At 48.1% G+C, this 21162-nt stretch overlaps 1 protein-coding gene across 1 annotated transcript in view; it reads right to left on the bottom strand.

Annotated features, from left to right (window-relative positions):
• The window catches only part of unc13c (unc-13 homolog C (C. elegans)), a gene marked incomplete at both ends in the record, with an annotated part of 70186 nt that overhangs the window by 37757 nt on the left and 11267 nt on the right, over nt 1-21162 (bottom strand). Inside the window, 10 exons of the mRNA XM_083690906.1 lie at nt 416-484; nt 629-782; nt 4629-4792; nt 5620-5735; nt 7050-7219; nt 8738-8879; nt 10957-11184; nt 11930-12149; nt 17549-17620; nt 20534-20612. Of these exons, the coding sequence (XP_083547032.1) occupies nt 416-484; nt 629-782; nt 4629-4792; nt 5620-5735; nt 7050-7219; nt 8738-8879; nt 10957-11184; nt 11930-12149; nt 17549-17620; nt 20534-20612 (1414 nt within the window). The remainder of the gene's footprint in view (nt 1-415; nt 485-628; nt 783-4628; nt 4793-5619; nt 5736-7049; nt 7220-8737; nt 8880-10956; nt 11185-11929; nt 12150-17548; nt 17621-20533; nt 20613-21162) is intronic.

Below are 21162 nucleotides of genomic sequence, written 5' to 3' on the forward strand. Positions count from 1 at the left end.
AACAGCTCATCATTGAGGAACAGTAGAGGTGGGCGGTTGTGTGTGTGTGTGTGTGCGCACAGCAGGCTCAGTGTGTGTGTAACAGGATTACCTCTACAGGGTTTGTTCTTGGAGATTATGATTGTAATGATTTCAATCTCCCTGAGTACAGTAGCTGGTAAGCCTGAGAGTGGCAGATGGCTATCTGAGGGGATGACTGGACAGGATTTCACTGTGATTGGCAACAACACACCCCAACTGTCAAACATTCCTACTGTCACACACACACATACTGTAAACACACCTCACACACACACACACACATGGCTACTCTACTGTCAGCTACTGTCACACAGGCCTACTACCTCACACACACCTACTATCATACACACCTACTATCATATACTGGAAGTAAATGACACACACACAACCATACCCGGTATTTGGAAAGGTCGATCCTCAAAGAGTTGTGCAGCTGATCCAGTAGCTTCACAAACTTCTCCCTCTATAGGACAGACAAATACATCCAGACTGTTAGAGAGAGCATCCTATTCACACCACACAGAGAAGACACACACACACACACACACACACTCTCGAATGCCTACACATCTCTATGACACAGTAACAGGTTTAATCTCAGTCTCACCCCGAAGTTGGAGGCAGCAAAGCGGTCGGAGGCAGAGATGTTGGTGGTGGCGGTGGTGGTGTGGGCGAAGTAGGCATTGATGTTAGCCAATAGGTTACTCATCACCGCTGGCACACCAGGACACATGTACTTAGAGGACAGACAGGAGAAATGCCTGAGAGGGGGGGAGAGAGAGAGAGAGAGAGAGAGAGATCAAATTGATATCCTCACTGAATCACGCTGCTTGTTCACAGTCTAATCTGGTACAATAACATGTTGGTATACGCGGTTCCTAACAAATGCACAAATAAATAAATTATGTCATCAGATTTCCTGCACAATGGAAACTGCCTGAAGGCTAACAGCATTATAGGGTAGCGCTGAATTATTCTAACTAATACTCTTATTTCAACGCGACCTCATTGAGCTACAGCCACAGGGAAGAGAGGGAAATGGGCTTGATGCAGACAGCACGGGGGACAAGCGTATGTATTTCTGACTAGATACATGGTGCATGAGGAGAAATGGATGGAGTGGCGAGGATCCATGACAGAGTGGGAGCAGGTGGGTGAGCCGCTCCGGTGAGGGTGAGACAAGGGGTAATGGCACGGGTCACACACACACACACACACACACATATACACACACACACATACGGTACACACACACAAGCAGTAACACACACAAGCAGTCACACACACACACATACAGTACACGTACACACACAAACACTCACACACACACACACACAAACCAGTTCATTCCTCTCTGTGGTGAATGAATGACAAACCAGACAAACCAGGAAAAAAAAAGAGCCATCCGTTACAGTTGTTGCCTTCCACTGTTGCCTAGTTACAGCTCTCTTCATGGCTATTGTTTCTTCATTTCCAGCCTCTCTCTCTCTCCTTCTTCCCTCGCCCCTTTCGAGCCGCTCTGAGTGCCATCACCATGAGAAGTGCTGACGGTGACACATTTGAGACTCACACTCACACTCTCATTCACACACACACACACACACACACACACACACACACACACACACACACACACACACACACACACACACACACACACACACACACACACTTCATACCTACTCACACACATATATATATACACACACCACCCACACACACACACACACACACACACACACACACACACGCTTACACACACGTATACATACAGGCACACACACCCCTGCCATCTGCGGAGCTATCCAGAAGTAATTAATTCAGCGAGACTGAGAGGGTTGGTTTTTAGTAGTGATCTGTGTCTGGGTGAAGAACATATGCTCATTTTTAACACTCCAGCTTCCCTCTCAGGTCTAATTCATAGGGAGGGTGATTCACACAGGCTGAGGCAGTGAACTGTTGATGCTCAGAGTCTCACTCTTAACCCGTCCTTCTAGGCGCATGTGTGTGTGTGTGTGTGTGTGTGTGTGTGTGTGTGTGTGTGTGTGTGTGTGTGTGTGTGTGTGCGCACATGTGTGTGTGTGTGTGTGTGTGTGCGTGTGACCATATGTGGGTTGTGGGAAAATCATGCAACTGAGTTTCCTCAAGAGAAACAGCCTTGGGCTGTATAACACACAGCCACCAAACATCTAGATGTATGTCGTGTATAGACCCTCTCAGCATACTGCTACACCCAAGAGTTGGACCTGTACACACTCCGTTACACACAGAGCAGGCATGCCTGAAGGAGGACATGAACCTTCTCTTGGATGCGAGCAGAGATCCCTAATCAGTGATGCCTCACTCACCTCTCAAACTCACAGTTACACCTGCACTATCACCCCTAGTTAGCCATTATCTGGCCCAGACAGCCACTTCCCTCTCTACAGCCCCCTGACCATGTTCAGCCACTCCCCTCTCTGCAGCCCCAGGCCTAGTCCAGCCACTCCCCTCTCTGTAGCCCCAGGCCTAGTCCAGCCACTCCCCTCTCTGCAGCCCCAGGCCTAGTCCAGCCACTCCCCTCTCTGCAGCCCCAGACCTAGTTCAGCCACTCCCCTCTCTGCAGCCCCAGACCTAGTTCAGCCACTCCCCTCTCTGCAGCCCCAGGCCTCGTTCAGCCACTCCCCTCTCTGCAGCCCCAGGCCTCGTTCAGCCACTCCCCTCTCTGCAGCCCCAGGCCTAGTTCAGCCACTCCCCTCTCTGCAGCCCCAGGCCTGGGGCTGACAGACTGTGCAGTTAAAGAATGATTCATTGCAGATTACAGACCGGTTGCTCTTCCTTTGAGTAGAGATGCACACACATGCACACACACATGTACACACACACACACACACACACACTCTTTCACTCTCTCTCTCTCTCTCTCTCTCCCTCCTTCTCTCCCTTCCTCTCATCGGGAGGCCTAATTAATTACTCTGCTTTCAGCCTCCAAATTACCCAGGAGCACTTGGGGGAGGCGAGCGAGGAGAGGGCTGATGGCTTCCGCTCAATTCCCATGGTGCTTTTAAAGCAGGCTGCCGTCTCTCTCTCAGGCTAGTTTTCAACAGGAAGACATTTCCTCTCCCTGTCACACCATGCATCTGGTACTACATCTACAGCTTTGCCCATGTACGCACGCATGCACGGACACGCACACACACACACACACAGGGGAAAGAGAGAGAGGAGAGAGTGAAAGAGGGCACACACAAAGAGAGGATATACAGAGAGAGAGAGAGAGAGATAGATAGAGAGAGAGAGAGAGAGAGAGGAAGAGAGGGAGACTTTATCTTTTTCGCTGTTGTGTGTGATTTATATTGCCATCATGTCAGGAGTGTTTGGTAATCAAGGCGTGTGTGATGGAGAGGCTGGGGAGGGAAGGCTGGGCCTTTCATAAATTCCTGTTGAAGCATAATAAGTGATGCTTTGAAAAAAGGCCACGTTTAAATGAGGTGCAAGCCTGGAGCATTAAGCACACCTGAGCACTAGCCACTTAGCACTCTGCCTGTCTGCCCCCAAATAACCTCGTAGGTGGCAATAATCTGTCATACACAGCTACACATTTGCATCGAGGTACTATAGCGTCAACAACATTTCCTCATCTACAAAACATAGCTTCACCCAGAAATGGTTCACTTACACACCGCAATGACATATTTTCATATACGCAGAGACACTTTATCACACAGCAAGGGTCTGTTTATGCAGACTGTTGGTGAGTTTAGTATCTGATGATGATTCTGTACCGACTTAAGTAGTGTGTGTGTGTGTGTGTCAGTGTGTGTGTCAGTGTGTAACGATGTGTATAGCTGTGTAACGGTGTGCAACGATGTGTAACACTGTGTGTGTGCGTGTGTGTGTGTCTGTGTGTCTGTGTCTGTGTGTCAGTGTGTGTGCGTGCGTGTGTGTCCAGGATCAATGTGTCAGGAGAAGGTCAGGAGGTTTTCCAGGAGCAACACAATCAATCAATCAAACCTCCACAGAGTGAAGAGCCTCTAGAGCTCTTTGAGCCTGCTGAGAAGACTTTTTTACTCCTCCTCTGTTGTCTTCCTCTCCTCTCCTGTCCTCTCCTTCTCTCCTCTCCTGTCCTCTCCTTCTGTCCTCTCCTGTCCTCTCCTTCTTTCCTCTACTCTCCTCTCCTTCTTTCCTCTCCTGTCCTCTCCTTCTCTCCTCTCCTGTCTTCTCCTTCTCTCCTCTCCTGTCTTCTCCTTCTCTCCTCTCCTGTCCTCTCCTTCTCTCCTCTACTGTCCTCTCCTGTCCTCTCCTTCTCTCCTCTCCTGTCCTCTCCTTCTGTCCTCTCCTGTCCTCTCCTTCTCTCCTCTCCTGTCCTCTCCTTCTCTCCTCTCCTGTCCTCTCTTTTTCTCCTCTACTGCCCTCTCCTGTCCTCTCCCTCCTCTCCTCCTCTCTTCTCCTGTCCTCTCCCTCCTCTCCTCCTCTCTTCTCCTGTCCTCTCCCTCCTCTCATCCTCTCCTCTCCTCCTCTTCCCTCCTCCTCTCTTCCTCTCCTCTCCTCTCCTCTTCTCCTTCTCTCTGGTGAATAACAGTGATGAATGGAGGAAATAGAGATGGCAGTTCAGGGTGGGTACTAACGTCATGGCCTGATAGATGGACTCCACTCCGTATCTCATGGCAAATTCGTCCACGATCTCCTGGGAGACGTCGTCAAAGTACACCTTCCACGCCTCGTCCCCTTTCACCCCCGGGATCTTCACCGCCCCGTTGTTCTTCACCTCCGTCAGGTAGTGGAACAGGTTCTAGAGGAGAGAAGGAGGAAGAACAGAGGGAGAACCTTTTAGAACCGAACCACAGGAACATTTTCTACAGAACATAACAAAACTAATATATATATATATATGTGTATATATTCTAGAGGGTATTGTTACAGGCAAGTTTGTTTTGGTCAAGACAAAGTTAATCTCTGAACTATATACCACCGAAACAGTCATCACAAATGACACAGGGGAGATTAAGGCGGTATTTTATTCCACCAGCTGTGAGATGCTTTAATAATTCACTGTAGTTACTTTGTGTGCTTGATCCCGGTTTCCTAGTTGTGAGTATTATAGGGTTTTATGATGGCACTGCACTTTTGGTGATTGTGCACAAAGTGGCTTATGGGCCGGTATTGTAGAGTGCTGATTGTTTGTTGACTGTGTTTTTCTATTCGCTGTGTGTTTTTACGTGTGCTCCTTTGTATATCTGCTGCTGAAAACGAATTTCGACTTTCTAGTGAATAAGTAACATTCTACTCTACTCTAGTGTTTTATCACATGGCACTGCACGTTTTGTGGCTGTTGTTTTTTTTTTATTTTTTTTTTTTTTTAATGTTTCTGTCTGTTTGTGGTCCTTTGTGCAGTGTGGATCTGCTACTGAAAATGAATTTTTCCTCGGGGATTCATAATGCACTACTTTCCTCCTCTGCTCTAAATGACGGCACCATTATCCTAATGCTCCCCCTCTATCCTCAGTTACTGGGTGAACACTCAGATTCAGATTCCAAACATCTATGGTCCCGTTGGGTAATTAGGCTACTGTATAAAAACAGGCGTATGCGTAGGTTGTGTTTGTGGGCGTGTCTTACCTCGTGCAGACAGGTGTACTGGCCGTGGGGTGGAGCCACTTTCTCCTCCCCCTTCATCTCCACGCTGATCTTCAGCCTGATGGCGCCCGACACCATCGACTTATCAGTCCTCTTATCTGCAACACAACCAGACTAGTCAGTCCTCTTATTTGCAACACACCCAGACTAGTTCTCTAGTCTGGAACCAGCTCACAAGAGGGGCAACAGTCAGTGCATTGAACATACATGATCATATTTGAGCTCTTCACAACAGACAGACACTGCAGATACAGTATATACTGTATATCTTTCTATTTTCCTTCGTCTCTCTGTCTCGCTTTCACTCTCACTCTCTCCCTCTTTCAGTCACTCTATCTCTCTCTCTCACCATCCCTCTCCTGAATAATAGATCAGATTGTTCAGTATAGAATGGAAAAACCAAGGCCAGGCTGGTTCGCCTGCAGCAAAGTCAAGCCCCGCCAGCACTCAGTGCACACACACACACACACACACACACACACACACACACACACACAGACACACACCTCTGTCCAGCTGTCAGTTACACCAGGGCGCAGACCTCAACAGCTGCTTGCCCTGGTCATTATTCTGACTGTGATTTTACAGTCATCCAGTCGGCTGCCAAGGCTACAGTACCTCTAGCTTCTCAACGGTAGTGCTCGAGTCAACCTTCACTAAGCCAGGTGATTCATTGACAAAACAGTGACAATGCATTTAAGCTGAACAGCCCACTTGAAATTAACAACAAAAACAGCTCTATTTCAAGAGGGACTCTGGTTTTGTGATGAGCTGAGATGGAGCGGTGGAGGGGTGGCAACCCAACAGCATCAAAGGGCTGTTTAAACATTCATAGCAAACATTTAAAACCCCACTGAAGTACACTAGTGGAGAGGAGGTCAGGATTACAGTAAATGGTTTCCTTTTAGACTCAAGGAAAACAAAGGGATAGTCATCAGTGCTTCAGCTGGAGAGGATGCCACATAATAGACCCTGCTGGTTGATAGTCAACAACATGGAAACATGAACTCAGCTTTTCAATCATGAAAGAGTAACTGGGAATGAGTGTTTAAAGGCCCAGTATGTAGATATGAGTTTTAAAATAAGTGCTTTATGGCCATGTTAAATCAGTAACGATCAAGGAATGAAATCGCATGATGTCGCATGATCTCATTGGAGAGCGTTGTTTTGGTCCAGACAAGGCGCTTTCTAAAATCTGGTGTTGTGGTTAAGCACTGGCATTTTGTACGTTTTTTTAACACACGTGTTTGATACCATTCCTTATTCCATTCCATGCATTACAATGGGCCCGTCCTCCAATTTCTACCTCCACCAACCTCCCCTGGTAGTGACATAGAGAGACACAGTGAGAGATTGTGAGACACTGAGAGAGGTTGAGACGTGAAGGGACAGTGAGGAGGGTCTGAACTTACCCAGGTTGTACCACACGTCCATCTCTCCGCTCAGCATGCGGACCTCGATGATGGTCTGACCCAGGAAGTCATCGGACTCTCGTTTGAAGTGTTGCTTCACCCTGGACTTGATGTCATCGTCCTCGTCCCACACACGGACCTTGATCCTATCCGTGGCGTTGTGGCACTCACTGAAATAAAAGAGAATGGAGTGGGTGGGTAAATGGGTGTGTGTGTGTGTGTGTGTGTGTGTGTGTGTGTGTGTGTGTGTGTGTGTGTGTGTGTGTGTGTGTGTGTGTGTGTGTGTGTGTGTGTGTGTGTGTGTGTGTGTGTGTGTGTGTGTGTGTGTGTGTGTGTGTGTGTGTGTGAGAGAGAGAGATTCCCCTCAGAGACCCTTCATGTCAAAACTGACCTTTGGTTGGAACAGTATTCCCTCTTCCCCCATCTCTCTCTCTCTACTCTCTTTTCCCCTCCATACCCCTCTCTCTCTTCCCATCTCTCTCCTCTCTTCTCTACATCACTGTGGGGCCTACGGCAACAAACAAGGCCCACTCCACTGACCACCTTAAAGAAACGGTTGCAGAATTAGGATGCTGTTAAACATTCTAATGTGGTTCATCCTTCCAGCTAAAAGCCCAAATACGACATTGACATATCATGACATATCACACTGTATTTGTATTTTTGGAGCGTTTTATATTTTATGTAACTGGCACAGAACATGACTGATTTATATAACACTTTCCAAATGCTCAAGGCACTTTACATTGTATGGGGCGGGGGAAATATTGTTAAACCACACAGATTTAACCACAGTATAACAATATGATACAATAATATTTGTGTCTCTGAGACTAATGTTTCCCGCAGTATTACTTCCCCCTAATCCCCAACAAAGTGCTGACGGCTGCTGATGTCTAGGCGCCTGCAGCAGGGGGCACAGTGATGTCACTCCATCACTCTATTTCCCCTATTAGGGGGTAGCTGTTTCATGGCAGCTAGACTGCAGTCTCACAACAGGACATCAGACCCCAGCATCACACCACACACACACACACACACACACACACACACACATAGCCTCCCTCAAACAGGACGAGCTGAGGCACACACTGAGACTCACACCCGAACACAAGCACACACACACACACACGCTCGCACATGCGTCTTTTTAGAATGTTCTGGGCATATCAGACAGTGCCATTTTAAAATGTTCTGGCTTGGGTGTGTTGGAATGGGTGTATTATATTGTAGTGGGTGAAATACAGAATGTCATGTCAGAATGTCCTGGGTGTACTCAGGAGATGTCATTAGCTCTCTCCCTCCCTGCTGACTGAATCAACATGACATCACTCTGATCTCCCAGCCAGTCCCTAATGACACATGCAGATTAACAACATAATAGCTCCACTAATGCTGCTGGATCTCACACATACACACACACACACACACACACATATATACACACAAACACACACACTTATTACACTGGGGTTGAAGGGGGGTCTATTTGTGCAGAGGTAATGGTGTGTGTGGCAATCATTTTTATTTAACTATAATGAGTGAACTTTTTGGGCCTTAGTTGTGTGTGTGTGTGTGTGTGTGTGTGTGTGTGTGTGTGTGTGTGTGTGTGTGTGTGTGTGTGTCTGTCCGTCTGTCCGTCTGTGTGTGTGTGTGTGCATGAATCTACTATTTCTAACAGTACTCACAAGAAGAACTTCTCGTCCCAGACGGGGTTGAGGTTCCCAAAGATGGTCTTGGTCCTCCGTTTGGTCTTCCCAATCTGTACTGTGACGTAGGGGTCGCTGGAGCCCGTCTTATCCTTAGCCTGCAGCCCCTGAGCACACATCACTGTGAAGGGGAGAAGGAGAGAGGTGGGGGGGCTATTAACAACAGGCCCTTAAACCACATTAAGCTTTCAGTGCATGCAGGATGGATCTGCATGTGTAATATCCGTAATAAAACCTGTAAGTGTCTCTGCGTTTATCATTGAAAGGGAAACACTGCTAGACAAAGGATGCTCATAGACACACAAGCACACACACTCTTTTTCTCTTACACACACACACATCAGGCGCGCACACACACACACACACTTTCAAACACACACACTCTCACATGCACAGGCACGCACACACACACACCTACACACCCTCACACCTACACATTCTCACACACAGACAGGGTGTGGAGGACCAGGAGAGAGGTAGTAGTATTTCACCCCACCATAAAAGGGAAAAGGACACTATGCATTAAATATGTATAAGTGACAGCGTAAATAATTCAGAGTACATATATCCCCCAGCCACATGCTGACAGGGATTGCTAGGCAATGCAGAGAAGGCTTCGACCAACCAGGAGCTATGGCTTTTGTTTCCCCAGGCTGGCCCGCAAGGAAAAATGCAATGGATGGGGATGGGATGGGGAGGGCTTAAAGTGGGATGGAGGGGAGGGGGGTATAGAAGGGTAAGAGAAGGATGGGGAGGGGTTAGAGAGGGACGGAGGGGGGGTAGAGGGGTAAGATAGCGGTATAGAGGGATAGAGAAGGATGGAGGGGGGAGATATGATGAAGAGGGGGATGGAGAGGGAGTAGAGATTGGTCAGAGAGGAGTGGAGAGTGGTAGACGTTGTCACTGGCAGGCTGGTGTCTTTCGGAGAGAGGCATATCTGAATGACTGAAGAATGGGGTTTATTTATTCCGTGCATTTTTACCTGCCAACATCCATAATCCCTGATACGGAATATCTCAGTTTGAATATATACGGTTTGGCGGCATGGAAAATCTGAGCGCTAGCTGATAAGAAATATCTCAAAGGACAGCTGATAAGAAATATCTCTCAACCGGCCTATTATAGAATATCTGGGCGTTTGCTGAAATGGACTATCTCTTGGAATATCTCTCAGAAGGCTGGGAATATCTCACGGCAACCGCCTGCCAAAGTGTAACATAATCAATGGCGGGCTCGGTGGTAATCAAATGAATAATAAATAAATAACGACTCAATAAATACATTCTAAAATGGGGAATTCGATAAGGCCCTGAAAGATAGATGAAAGCAGGACGGTGTTTTTCTCCCCCTCTCCCACTCTCCCCAACCCCCCTCCCCCTCTCTGGCTCTCTCTCGTGTATTGACACTGGCAGAAATGCAACCTGGGCAATAAGTCAGACCGCTGGTGTGTGTGTGGGGGGGCCCGGCCCGGCCCGGCCTGGCCCGGTTGCCATGGTGACCGGAAGGGAGAGCCAGGGACCTGGGGTGGGTGTAGCTTCAGCGGGCAGACAGACAGACAGACAGACAGACACGCTCTAACCCAAGGGCCGCACTCGATGGTAGCGGACTGCAGACTGCTTGCATCACAGGTGGCCGAAGCTAACTAACCCCCTAACCTCTTCAAACTCTGGTCGGAATGAATGAGTGTTATTGTGAAAAGGAAATGTGTTCTCCACAGCCTGCTTCGATAAAGGTGATAAACACACATCTAAGGCGTATACGCTGATTCGCTGAATCAGGTGTGGTTGTGCAGGGACAAAAGCATGCACATCCTGTAGCGTCTCCAAGCCCAGAGTTGGCCACCCCTGCCTGCTATTGATCGCTGGTCTTCTAGAAGCCATGTAGGTCATGCACGATGTAAGGCTGCAATGGAACTAACCAGAAATCAGATCGTTTTATTATTGTTGAGTACGTAAGCAGACTGGACACATGTTTGGCTTTTCCCAAAACAGAGGAGACATGATGTAACAATAACATCTGTCATACTGATGTTGATGGTTGGGGTCAGGGGTCAATATTAGGCTCAGTGATGATGTGGCTGACCTGTGATCTTGGTCTTGGGTTAATGTTAGGGTCAGTGATGAGGTGGCTGACCTATGATGGTGATCTAGGTAATTGGGGTCAGGGGGCAAGGGTTAGGGGTCAGTGATGTGGCTCACCTGTAATGGTGATCTTAGCGGACCACTTGGAGGTCCCGTCCAGCACGGCCTGCTTGGCCGTCTTCAGGTGTCCAGAGAAGTCCTCCTTAGTGATGGTGAACATCTCCTGGATGACCTCAAACACCTCGGGACGGTTCTTCTCTCTGATCTTCATCCTCTCCTTCATGGCCATGATGATGTTCTGGGTCTTGTCCTCTGCACCATGCTTAGAGCTCTTTTCCACAGCCCCTAGAACAAGAGAACAGGAGGACCTTACAGCACCACATTGTGTGTGTGTGTGTGTGTGTGTGTGTGTGTGTGTGTGTGTGTGTGTGTGTGTGTGTGTGTGTGAGAGTGTGTGTGTGTGCACAGGCTACGCGTGCGTGTGTGCGTGCCATGTCATGGGGCTACAGTTTCCAGGGTGTGCCTCTCTAATTAAGTTACCAGCCTGTCATCAGGAGGGAGGTCACAAACTTGTTTTGAAATCAGATTAAAAATCAATCATCATATGAATCAAAAGAGTGAGCTTTCCAACAGCCTTAGTGTAACCCTGGAGCTTGCATGTCACACAGCCCTCACGAGCCAATCAACTGATGCTCTACAAACAAACCTGATTGGTAAAGCTGATTTATTTCACTGATTGGAGGAAAATGCTTCAATTTGAACTGCGGTGGAAATGCAACAAATCCCCGTGGGTCATGAAACCAAGGGAATATCTGATGAAACCAATGAAAGATGTTGTTATCCTATGCTTAATCTGCAGATTCTCTGATTCTGCACAGGGGGTTTGAGCAGAACGCAGCTATCACAACAAGCCATCACTGCATGCACTGCCTGGAACACCCACATGATGCTGTGCTGATTTGCCCCAGTATTTTCTTGCTGACAGATCATCTTAGCCTGTAAATTAGCCTGTGAGTGTGTGTGTGTGTGTGTGTGAGTGTGTGTATGTATGTGAGTGTGAGTGTGTGTACAGTATGTGTGTGTTCCTTACTCTGTAGGCAGTCTGCATTGAGCAGGTCCTGGCACTTCTCGTGGCATTTGACACCACACTCGGAGCAGCGCATGCCCTGACGGGCGATGCCCCACAGCAGACCCTCACACTCATGGCAGTAGGTGGGGGCCGTGGCCGTCCACACCTCAAAGTTATGAGGAGTCGTAGACGAGATGGGATAGATCAACGCCTGGAGGGTCTTCCTGAAAACGTGCAGTTTCTGAAAGAGAGGTGGAGAGGGGGAGCAAGAGCAAGGAGAGAGAGAGAGAGAGAGAAGGGTACTGTCTGTTAGACTGCAGTGTACCCAGAAGAGGAGAAAGCAAGCTTTAAACACAAGCACACACACACACACACACACACACACACACACACACACACACTATCAATGACTGATGCACATGCAGAATAAGGGAAATGTCACCCTTCATAACAGTATTCCATTTCATTTCAACGATTTCAATAGAAGGAATCTAATAGCATGACTTCTATTGAAATAGTTGAAATGAATTGGGATACTGGATCTGCTGAAAGAGCAAAAAGAAGGCAATATTCTGTATCCATCCACCATCCTGCCAAGTAAAAGGTTTCGTCCGGCAGACTGGAACTATCTTGTTTGAGCAAATGCCTGTTGTTTTTTGTGTGTATTAGCACAGCGTGTTGACTGTGTATACCTTTGTGATACTGTATACCCTATTAATCAATGCAGAGGTCAGACCTTGCAGGAGAGCCTCCACATTGACATTTAGAAGCCATCAATCTCCTTAAGATTGGATAAACAGCCTATCTAATACAGTCCTTTGTTCCCAGTGAGTGGTGTGCTGTTTGGGCGAAGCCTTCCGAAATTCAGGGCTTAATTCATTATAGCAGAGGCCTCGACAAACTCAATGCTTCATTGTCATAAAAGCCTTTTCAAGCTAAATACTTGACTGAAGTGGTCTTTCCAAAAAGCGGGTGGCTTTACAGTAAAGGAGGCCTCTCCAAACTGAATGCTTTATCGTTGTAGCCCTGTTGTCTAAGAGGGCCAAATTACTGGTCAGATTTGCCAATTCTTGATGAGGGGGGGGATCAATGGGTGCAGTAAATAAGCCTTTTACAGTGTGTGTTGTCTTAACAAATTGACAGAGAGAGAGAGAGAGACGTAGGGAGGTGAAATACAGCCAGCACTATCGAGAGGATGCTCTCTCTGTTGAGATTCCCTCCCTCCTCCTCGCTCCTTCCTTCTCCTACCCCCTCTTCCCCCTCCTTCCCTCCCTCCTCCTCGCTCCTTCCCTCCCTCCTCCCCCTCCTCCCCCTCCTTCCCTCCATCTCCTCCTTCTCTCCTGAGTGTGCTGACACTTTATTATATCTGCTGAACACTGCTGCTGCCGGACTCTTTGAAAACAATTGTTTACATGCGCGCACACACACACACCCACACACACACACACACACTCATGTCATCTGGTGTCACGCTGTCATCTGGGACTTTGTCATCTGGGACAGTGATTGAGCACTGTTATTCCTATTATTTGTGTGTGTGTGCATGTGTCTGTGTGTGTGTGTGCCTGTGTGTGTCTGTGCGTGTGCGTGCGTGCGTGTGCGTGTGCGTGTAACACTGTGCGGTGCTGTAAGGTCTCCAAAGCTGCCCTCTGGGCCCTAAGTTCCCCCTCAGGACTCTAATGAAAAGTCCAGAGAGAGAGAGAGAGAGAGAGAAAGAAGATGACTTCCCTTTTAATCTGGAGGAGGATGAGAGGAAGCAGATGTCAGTGAGTTATCCTCTGACTCCATCGCCCGCCTGGCCCAGCGCCACTGACACCGAAGCCCCCCCCCCACCCCCCCTACCAGACTTACTGCTGCTGAGCCTTATAATACCTCCACCACCACCGCTCACCACACGCCCCAGAGGAGAGTAGACCAGCCCAGGGTAAAAGCAGCACTCCCCCCCCCCTCCTCCTCCCCCCCCCCTCCTCCTCCTCTCTAATACCCACTTGGATGAGGATCAGGTGGATCAAGTCCCCAATCTTGAGGAATGACACTTGCCAGCTGCAGTGCCATGTCGTTGACCCGGAAGACGGTGTATGGTCTCAGTTTAGTGTGTTTTATATTTAGCCTAGCACGACTGGGGGACTTAGCTTTAACGTAGCTGACTGGCTTGATGTGTTCCAGGGAGGCAGGCAGCAAGGAAGAGAGAGAGAGAGAGAGAGAGAGAGAGAGAGAGAGAGTGTGTGTGTTTGTGTGTAAGTTGTGTGGAACAACATTCTCATGACGGTGAGTCAATGGAGAGGGGGATAAAGACACGCTCCGCGTGCTCCTCTAATGCGAGCCACACGGCGGGGTAACTGAGAAGACGGACACTGGCTGTATGGATCCGTGGCTGCGGCCTCCGCTTTCGCCCCCCTCTCCTGCTCCCCCTCTCTCATCCTCCCGCTCCTCTTCTCTCCATCCCTCTCCATCCACCCTCCCCGTTAAGCTGATATCCTCTTCACCGTCCGTCTCCTCCCGATCCCTCTCGACCCTCCCTCTCTCCATCCCTCCCTCCCTCCCTACCCTCCTCCTCTCTCATCCCCTCGCCATCTAGATCTACCCTCACTTTCCTTCTCTCAATCGCTCTCTCTTTCCCCCTCTTTCTTCTCCAAGCTCCATCTCTCTCCCTCTCCTCTCTCTATCCCTCTCCTCCCTCCCCATCTTCCCCCTCCTTCCTTCCCATCCTCCCTCTCCTCCTCTCTCCATCCCTCTCCACCCTCCCCATCCAGCTCTGACCCTATGCAACCTCCCTCTCTTCCTCTCTCCTTCCCTCTCCACCCTCCCCATCCTCCCCCTCCTTCCTTCTCATCCTCCCTCTCCTCCTCTCTCCATCCCTCTCCACCCTCCCCATCCAGCTCTGACCCTATGCAACCTCCCTCTCCTCCTCTCTCCTTCCCTCTCCACCCTCCCCATCCTCCCCCTCCTTCCTTCTCATCCTCCCTCTCCTCCTCTCTCCATCCCTCTCCACCCTCCCCATCCAGCTCTGACCCTATGCAACCTCCCTCTCCTCCTCTCTCCTTCCCTCTCCACCCTCCCCATCCAGCTCTGACCCTATGCAACCTCCCTCTCCTCCTCTCTCCTTCCCTCTCCACCCTCCCCATCCAGCTCTGACCCTATGCAACCTCCCTCTCCTCCTCTCTCCTTCCCTCTCCACCCTCCCCATCCAGCTCTGACCCTATGCAACCTCCCTCTCCTCCTCTCTCCATCTCTCTACACCAGGGGTGTCAAAGATCTGGCCCGTCGGGTGGTCCAATCAGGCCCTCGGGTGATTTGGTAAAAAAATCCTTTTTAAGGATAGATCAGCTTTGAAATGGGAAGACAGTAATTAATTAGAAAGTACTGCTTGCATAATGTCTTATCCTTTTTTTATTTAATTATTTTAATCCTTACTACCCTCTCTGATTAGAGTACATGAAAAAAAGACTCCTACTTCTACTCCTACTACAGCTATTTATTGTACTTGGTAAGGAACATATAAAACAAATAAGTTTGACTAACAAATGTATTATTTTCTCAGACCTCCTCTAACCTCCCTCTCCTCCTCAAGCACAAGTCCAGCACTGTAGACAGACACGCAGGCAGTCAGCATACTCATACAGTTCATTCTGCTCTAAAAAGCAGAGAGGCGGGGGGGGGGGGGGGTGGAGGAAAAGAGAGGGAGGGAGAAAGAGTGAGGTGAGAGAGGGAAAGATAGGGAGACAGACAGAGACAGAGAGAGAGAGAGGGGTAAAGAGAGAGAGAGAAAGAAAGAAAAAGGAAGCAAATGAGAAGAGAGGGGAAGAAGAGAGTGATAGAGGAGGAGGAGGAGGAGGAGGAGGAGAGAGAGGGCCTAACATCTGTCCAGGGTGGACAGGCGTGCCTCAGCCCACGCTGTTGGAGTGTTAGGGTGCTGGGATCATGACATCGGAGAACTCAGACTGCGGGCCGTGGTGACGATGTCTTCTCCCTCTCCTCCTCTCCTCCTCTCCTCTCCTCTCATCAGGAGCATATGGCCGTTTACTGAGTACGCTTAGTTGTCCTCAGAGGGGATGCACTCCCCTGGACTTAATGCAGTAGATAAAACTCTGACATCTGCTTGTCCTACTTACGACTGCATGCTGCACAATCTGCAGCCCCTGCGCTCTGGACCCTACTGTACACTAAACCCCCCCCCCCACCCACCCACCCACCCATTAGCACACTAATCCATTCCCATCCCCTAATCATCACCTGACGTCCCCACAACCCTTTCCATTGACCCCCCATCACCCTCCGTAAGAGCCTTGCCTCTGTTTGCTCTGTGAATCACAATAAACCAGATTTACTGGGTTCTATAGGGGTATTGGGTTCTATAGGGGGCAGAAATGGCCACGAAACATAGAATAGTGGACATACATGTAATGACAATGATGTCATGTATTATATCCTATACAAATCATTTCAATTAATGTAGAGATGATCTATTGCCTCAAAGCTCTTTCTGAGTGGTCCACAATGTGTTTAATCTGCATTTGTTTACCATGAAAGAGCAGACTTTGGCATCAGAATGAAAATGAGGAGAAGTTCTAGTTGTGGACATTTGCACCCAGTAATCCTCAAGGCTTACAGAGGGAACATTTGGGACATGATGAGACAGCATGGTGTGATCGTCTGTTCCACATTGTTTCATGAGAAAACTGCATTCCACAGCTGTTTGCATCTCCTCACATCACACTGGCTTTATTCATCCAGAGGGAGGGGAGGATCGCAATCAATTAATGCCCAGAGCTCTGGAGGTCAGCAGGAAAGGAAGACAAATTCACCCACCATCGATTAAGACATTCAGCTCTCTCTCTCTCTCTCTCTCTCTCTCTCTCTCTTTCGTTCTTGCTGTCCATCGCTCTCTGCCTTCTCAAAAGCACAGCGTGGGGGCCATCTCATAATAACCTGCGGTCTTTCTGTTTCTACTGTACTGACAGAGCCAAACCCATCAAGCAGAGAAAGATAGAGTGTGTGTGTGTGTGGGGGGGGGGGGGGGGGAGCCACAAAAAGGTTCTCTGCAGCCGGACAGTTACAGCTTATGAAACCAGATGCAGTTTAAAAAAACTATATAGGAAACCACAGATAGTGCTACAGAATGATATAAAGCCTCAGTTATACTACAACCACACATCCAATATACAAGACCACAGTTATACTATACAGCCACAGGTAAAGTGGAGGTATCAGTACAAGGTCATATATTGCTCAATCATTACAACACAAAGCCTTGTTAAAAGTATGAAGTTGGCTGATGCAATCCATCTCACTCTGAGGAAACCCAGTTGCCTGGTGTACAGAGCTTGTCAGGGCATCTATCATCTATCTGGTACCCAGTGGGCTCAGGGTGTCAAACAGAGTTTTGTCAGTGTGTAAACTCAACCACCCCCCCCCTCCAGACACACACACACACACACACACACACACACATACACACACACACACACACACACACACACCACCTACCACCCACCACCACCCAGCCCCAGCAGGGCTTCCTCTCTATGCAGAGAGCATCACATTAGTCACCAGCCTCTGCTGAACCTCCACCCATTATTACCCGTGAGCCCCCACTCTCATCACAGCGGGTTTTGTGCAGGCACTGCGCGGGGCACTTACCAGGTCCTCGTTGTTCAAGGTAGATCTGGTCACCAGAGCGAACGAGATACCTGCCTTTCGAGCAGCGAGAGTCTGGGAGAAGCAGAGAGAGAGAGAGGGGGAGAGAGAGAGAGGGGGAGAAGCAGAGAGAGAGAGAGAGAGAGGAGAGAAGAGAAGAGAAGAGCAACAGATTGAGTCCACAGTGATTGCCAATTACACATCCTAGCTCATGGAGGATTGCTGTGGACCCCGGGGAGCCCACCCCTCCGCCCTGGGCTTCACTCAGGGGAATGGTGCTGTGACACCAGGTCCTGGCAGTAACACTATCAGATTCCTGCTTTTTAATTGGTTCAACCTTAAAGGTCCAGTGTGTATTTATCAGTTTTTCAAAAAGCTCAAATCCTAAATACTGGAGTTTTCAATGTCTATGTTTATATTGTCTGGAATAACAACTCGACTTCATGGCTTCACGAGAGAAACAAAAGGAGAGGGGAGAATCCAGCCGTTCTCAGTTTGTCTCTGAGTTGTTGATTGGTTCATTTGTCTAATCAGTTTGTGCAGAGCTCTCTCTGCCCTCTGGATGTTCTGTGGAGGGCGATTGAGAGGAGAAAGCAAATAAGCCAGAAACTAATCTCTTCCTTCACGTCCAAATGAAGACTGTTTCTCCGCGGCCAGGGAGTTCAGTTCATCAGCGTACAACAATACACAAAGTCAGAGAGAGACGGATGGGAAACTTACCAAAGCCTGTGATTTCCAGAGTGGGTTGAAAAGAAATAAAAGAGATTAAATTAGAGTCGGTGTGGGAGGTTTATTATGCTCACACACAGCAGAGTAGCAGTCTAGCAGCATGTCCGTACTGAGTGCATAGGCGTGTCTGCTGCCATGCAGGACTGCTGGACTAGGCCAGAGAGCTCCAGAGAGACTCTCGTCTATGATAAATCATACTTATGTAATTCATTATTCATTCATGCATTAGACGTTACTGAATTGCACTCATGCGTTGGCCATTTATATTTGGGTCTCTGTTGGATTCTGTTTCTGCATTGGTGGTATTTGTCTAAGGTCTGTTCTGCACGGTAGTCTGATGACAACAACAGACAAAACACAAGACACACACCCATGTACGGTGAAGCCAGCAGTACAACACTGACTTGAACATACATAAAACACACACATATACACACACACACACACACGTAAACGCACAAACACACACCACGCACATACAAACTGTACGCACATTTACAAACGCTCACACATATACAAACGCTCTCGCGCACACGCACGCACAGAGACACACACACACACACACAGACACACACACAGACACACGTACACGCACGTGATAACTAACATGAAAATCTCTACTGGCGGGTCAGAGTGACCAGTAATGTAGGGAGATTAATACACACTTACAGTATTATTCCATACTAGAGGAGGTTACGCAACAGAGAGAGAGGAATGCAGACATGGACAGCTGACAATATTGGATCAGTCTTTACCACGTACCCCTCACCTACAGCCCAGCTATGGTAAAGATCCATGGAAGCCATGGGGTATGTAGGAGGATCGTGACCTCTACATGAACTGAGAGTGTTGATGTAAGTGTATCAACATGCACTTTCACTGAGGAGGTTGCTGCAGGCAATACAGTGAGACCCTGTTTCCGGATGTTTAGGTGTTGAGTTATCGTTAAAGTTGCTTCAACTAGATTTGAATTGGTGTTTTTGCACCCCCACTGTAAAAGTGGGGATCCCTCCCGTCCCGACCAATCAGAATGCTGTTGCTGCCCCGAAGCACTCACACAGCCAATGGGGGACATCGACAGAGGAGAGACATGAGAAGGGGACCAATTAGACCGCTGATTACTGACTTCATCCGGGGTGTAAAAGGCTTTCTTCAGCGTCGCTTTTACATGATTTAAAAGCCTCGCAGTTAAATCAGAAGTCAATGAAGTCCTCAGATATATTTTTGGGTTGAGTTGTCAACATTTCAAATTCAATTAAATGTTCAAACTCCTGCCGATCAGTGAAATGATCCGGGGGCAACTGCAAGGCTGAAATCTGACAACTCACTGAAAAATATCACCCATAGCTGTTATGGGTCTATGTAGGAATGGCAAATAGACACGCAAAATCGAAAAAACAAAAACGACAGCCCATACTTACCAAGACATTGTTGGTTATTAAATTCATGAGAGATATGGACAAATACAGCATCAACTCATGTCCGTCACTGAGATATAAACATTAATCAGATTTATCAGCATCTATGCCTATATTACATCAAGCTACATTATCATTTTGTACGAGATGTATTCTATCTGTGATTTTTTTTTTTTTAACAGTTTTTTTTACTGTTTGTAAAAACTACAAGTAAAAATGTTGAGCCGGTCTTTGGCGTCTGTTTAGTGTGTTTCATTAAGTACACTATAAAATGGAAATAAATCATCTATGGATAATATCTAGTTTATAGAACCGTCACATGTCTAATGTCAAACTTGATATGGAAGATAGTATATATGGTGAATTATGAACAACAGACACTGAGGCACAAGACAGACAGACAGTACAGTACAATACAATACAAAGTACAAACAAACATCAGTAATAGCGTCAACTGCAGTAATGACGCAGTAATACTGTAGACTGCACAAAAGTAGTGATGCTTTAGACTGCACATAATACCCTAACAAACCATCATAACATGGACTAAACAACCAAAGGTGTAGCCTAGAGTGAACTAGCCCTGGTCTCTCTGTGGGAGGTGACACGTTCAATTAAACATGTACAAAAAAACAAGCCCGAGTGCATCAAAAAAACATGATGCAACACCCCCTCTACCCTAACTAAAAATAAGTTAAGACTCCCACGGCTATGTTTGACATACTCACACCGTACGCCGTACCAGGCAGCGGAGGATCCCACCCATGTGCCATATAATGGGGAGGGAGTCAGATAGAATTGACATAAATCACACTTAACCTTGTTGAGGCAGATAACTCACCAGGTCCCGGACAATGGGCACGGTCCTCTTGCGGCGTAAATCTGGCATGCTGTCAATACCATAAAGAATGCTGCCAGCCCTGGGGAAGCAGACAGGTTTAGAGTGTATTAATATCATAATAATGCCATGCTGGGGGAGACATTACCACGCTGAAAGGGCCTGGTGATTTACACGGCTGGCCAACGCCATGGATCATACCTTGTGCTCTCGTATCCTCCTCATGGCTGTACCTGGCTGGGGATTCCTCTGTCCTGTCCTGTCCTGTCCTGTCCTGTCCTGTCCTGTCCTGTCTCACCCTCTATCTAACCACTCTCCCTGCTAAGGATCCCTCTCTATGTCCTGTCTCACTCTTTATCTAACCCCTCTCTCTCCTGGGGATCCTTCTGGCCTGTCTCACTCTCTAACACCTCTCTCTGTTGAGGACAGCAGTAACCTTCTCCCTATAACCTTCTCCCTATACTTTCCAATTTCGGTAACTCCCCCCTCCTTCGCTATGCAGAGAGCTCTCAGGAACATGACAGCAACTGTTCTGCTTCCAACAGCCCTCCCCTGTGACATCACAGGTGGGACCCCGGAGATGTGAATCTAGCATCTTCTGGAAACGTGTCCAGCCATTTTGGCTCTGCCTC

This window comes from Argentina silus (assembly GCF_951799395.1).
Source record: "Argentina silus genome assembly, chromosome: 19".
NCBI classification, from domain to species: Eukaryota; Metazoa; Chordata; class Actinopteri; order Argentiniformes; family Argentinidae; genus Argentina; species Argentina silus.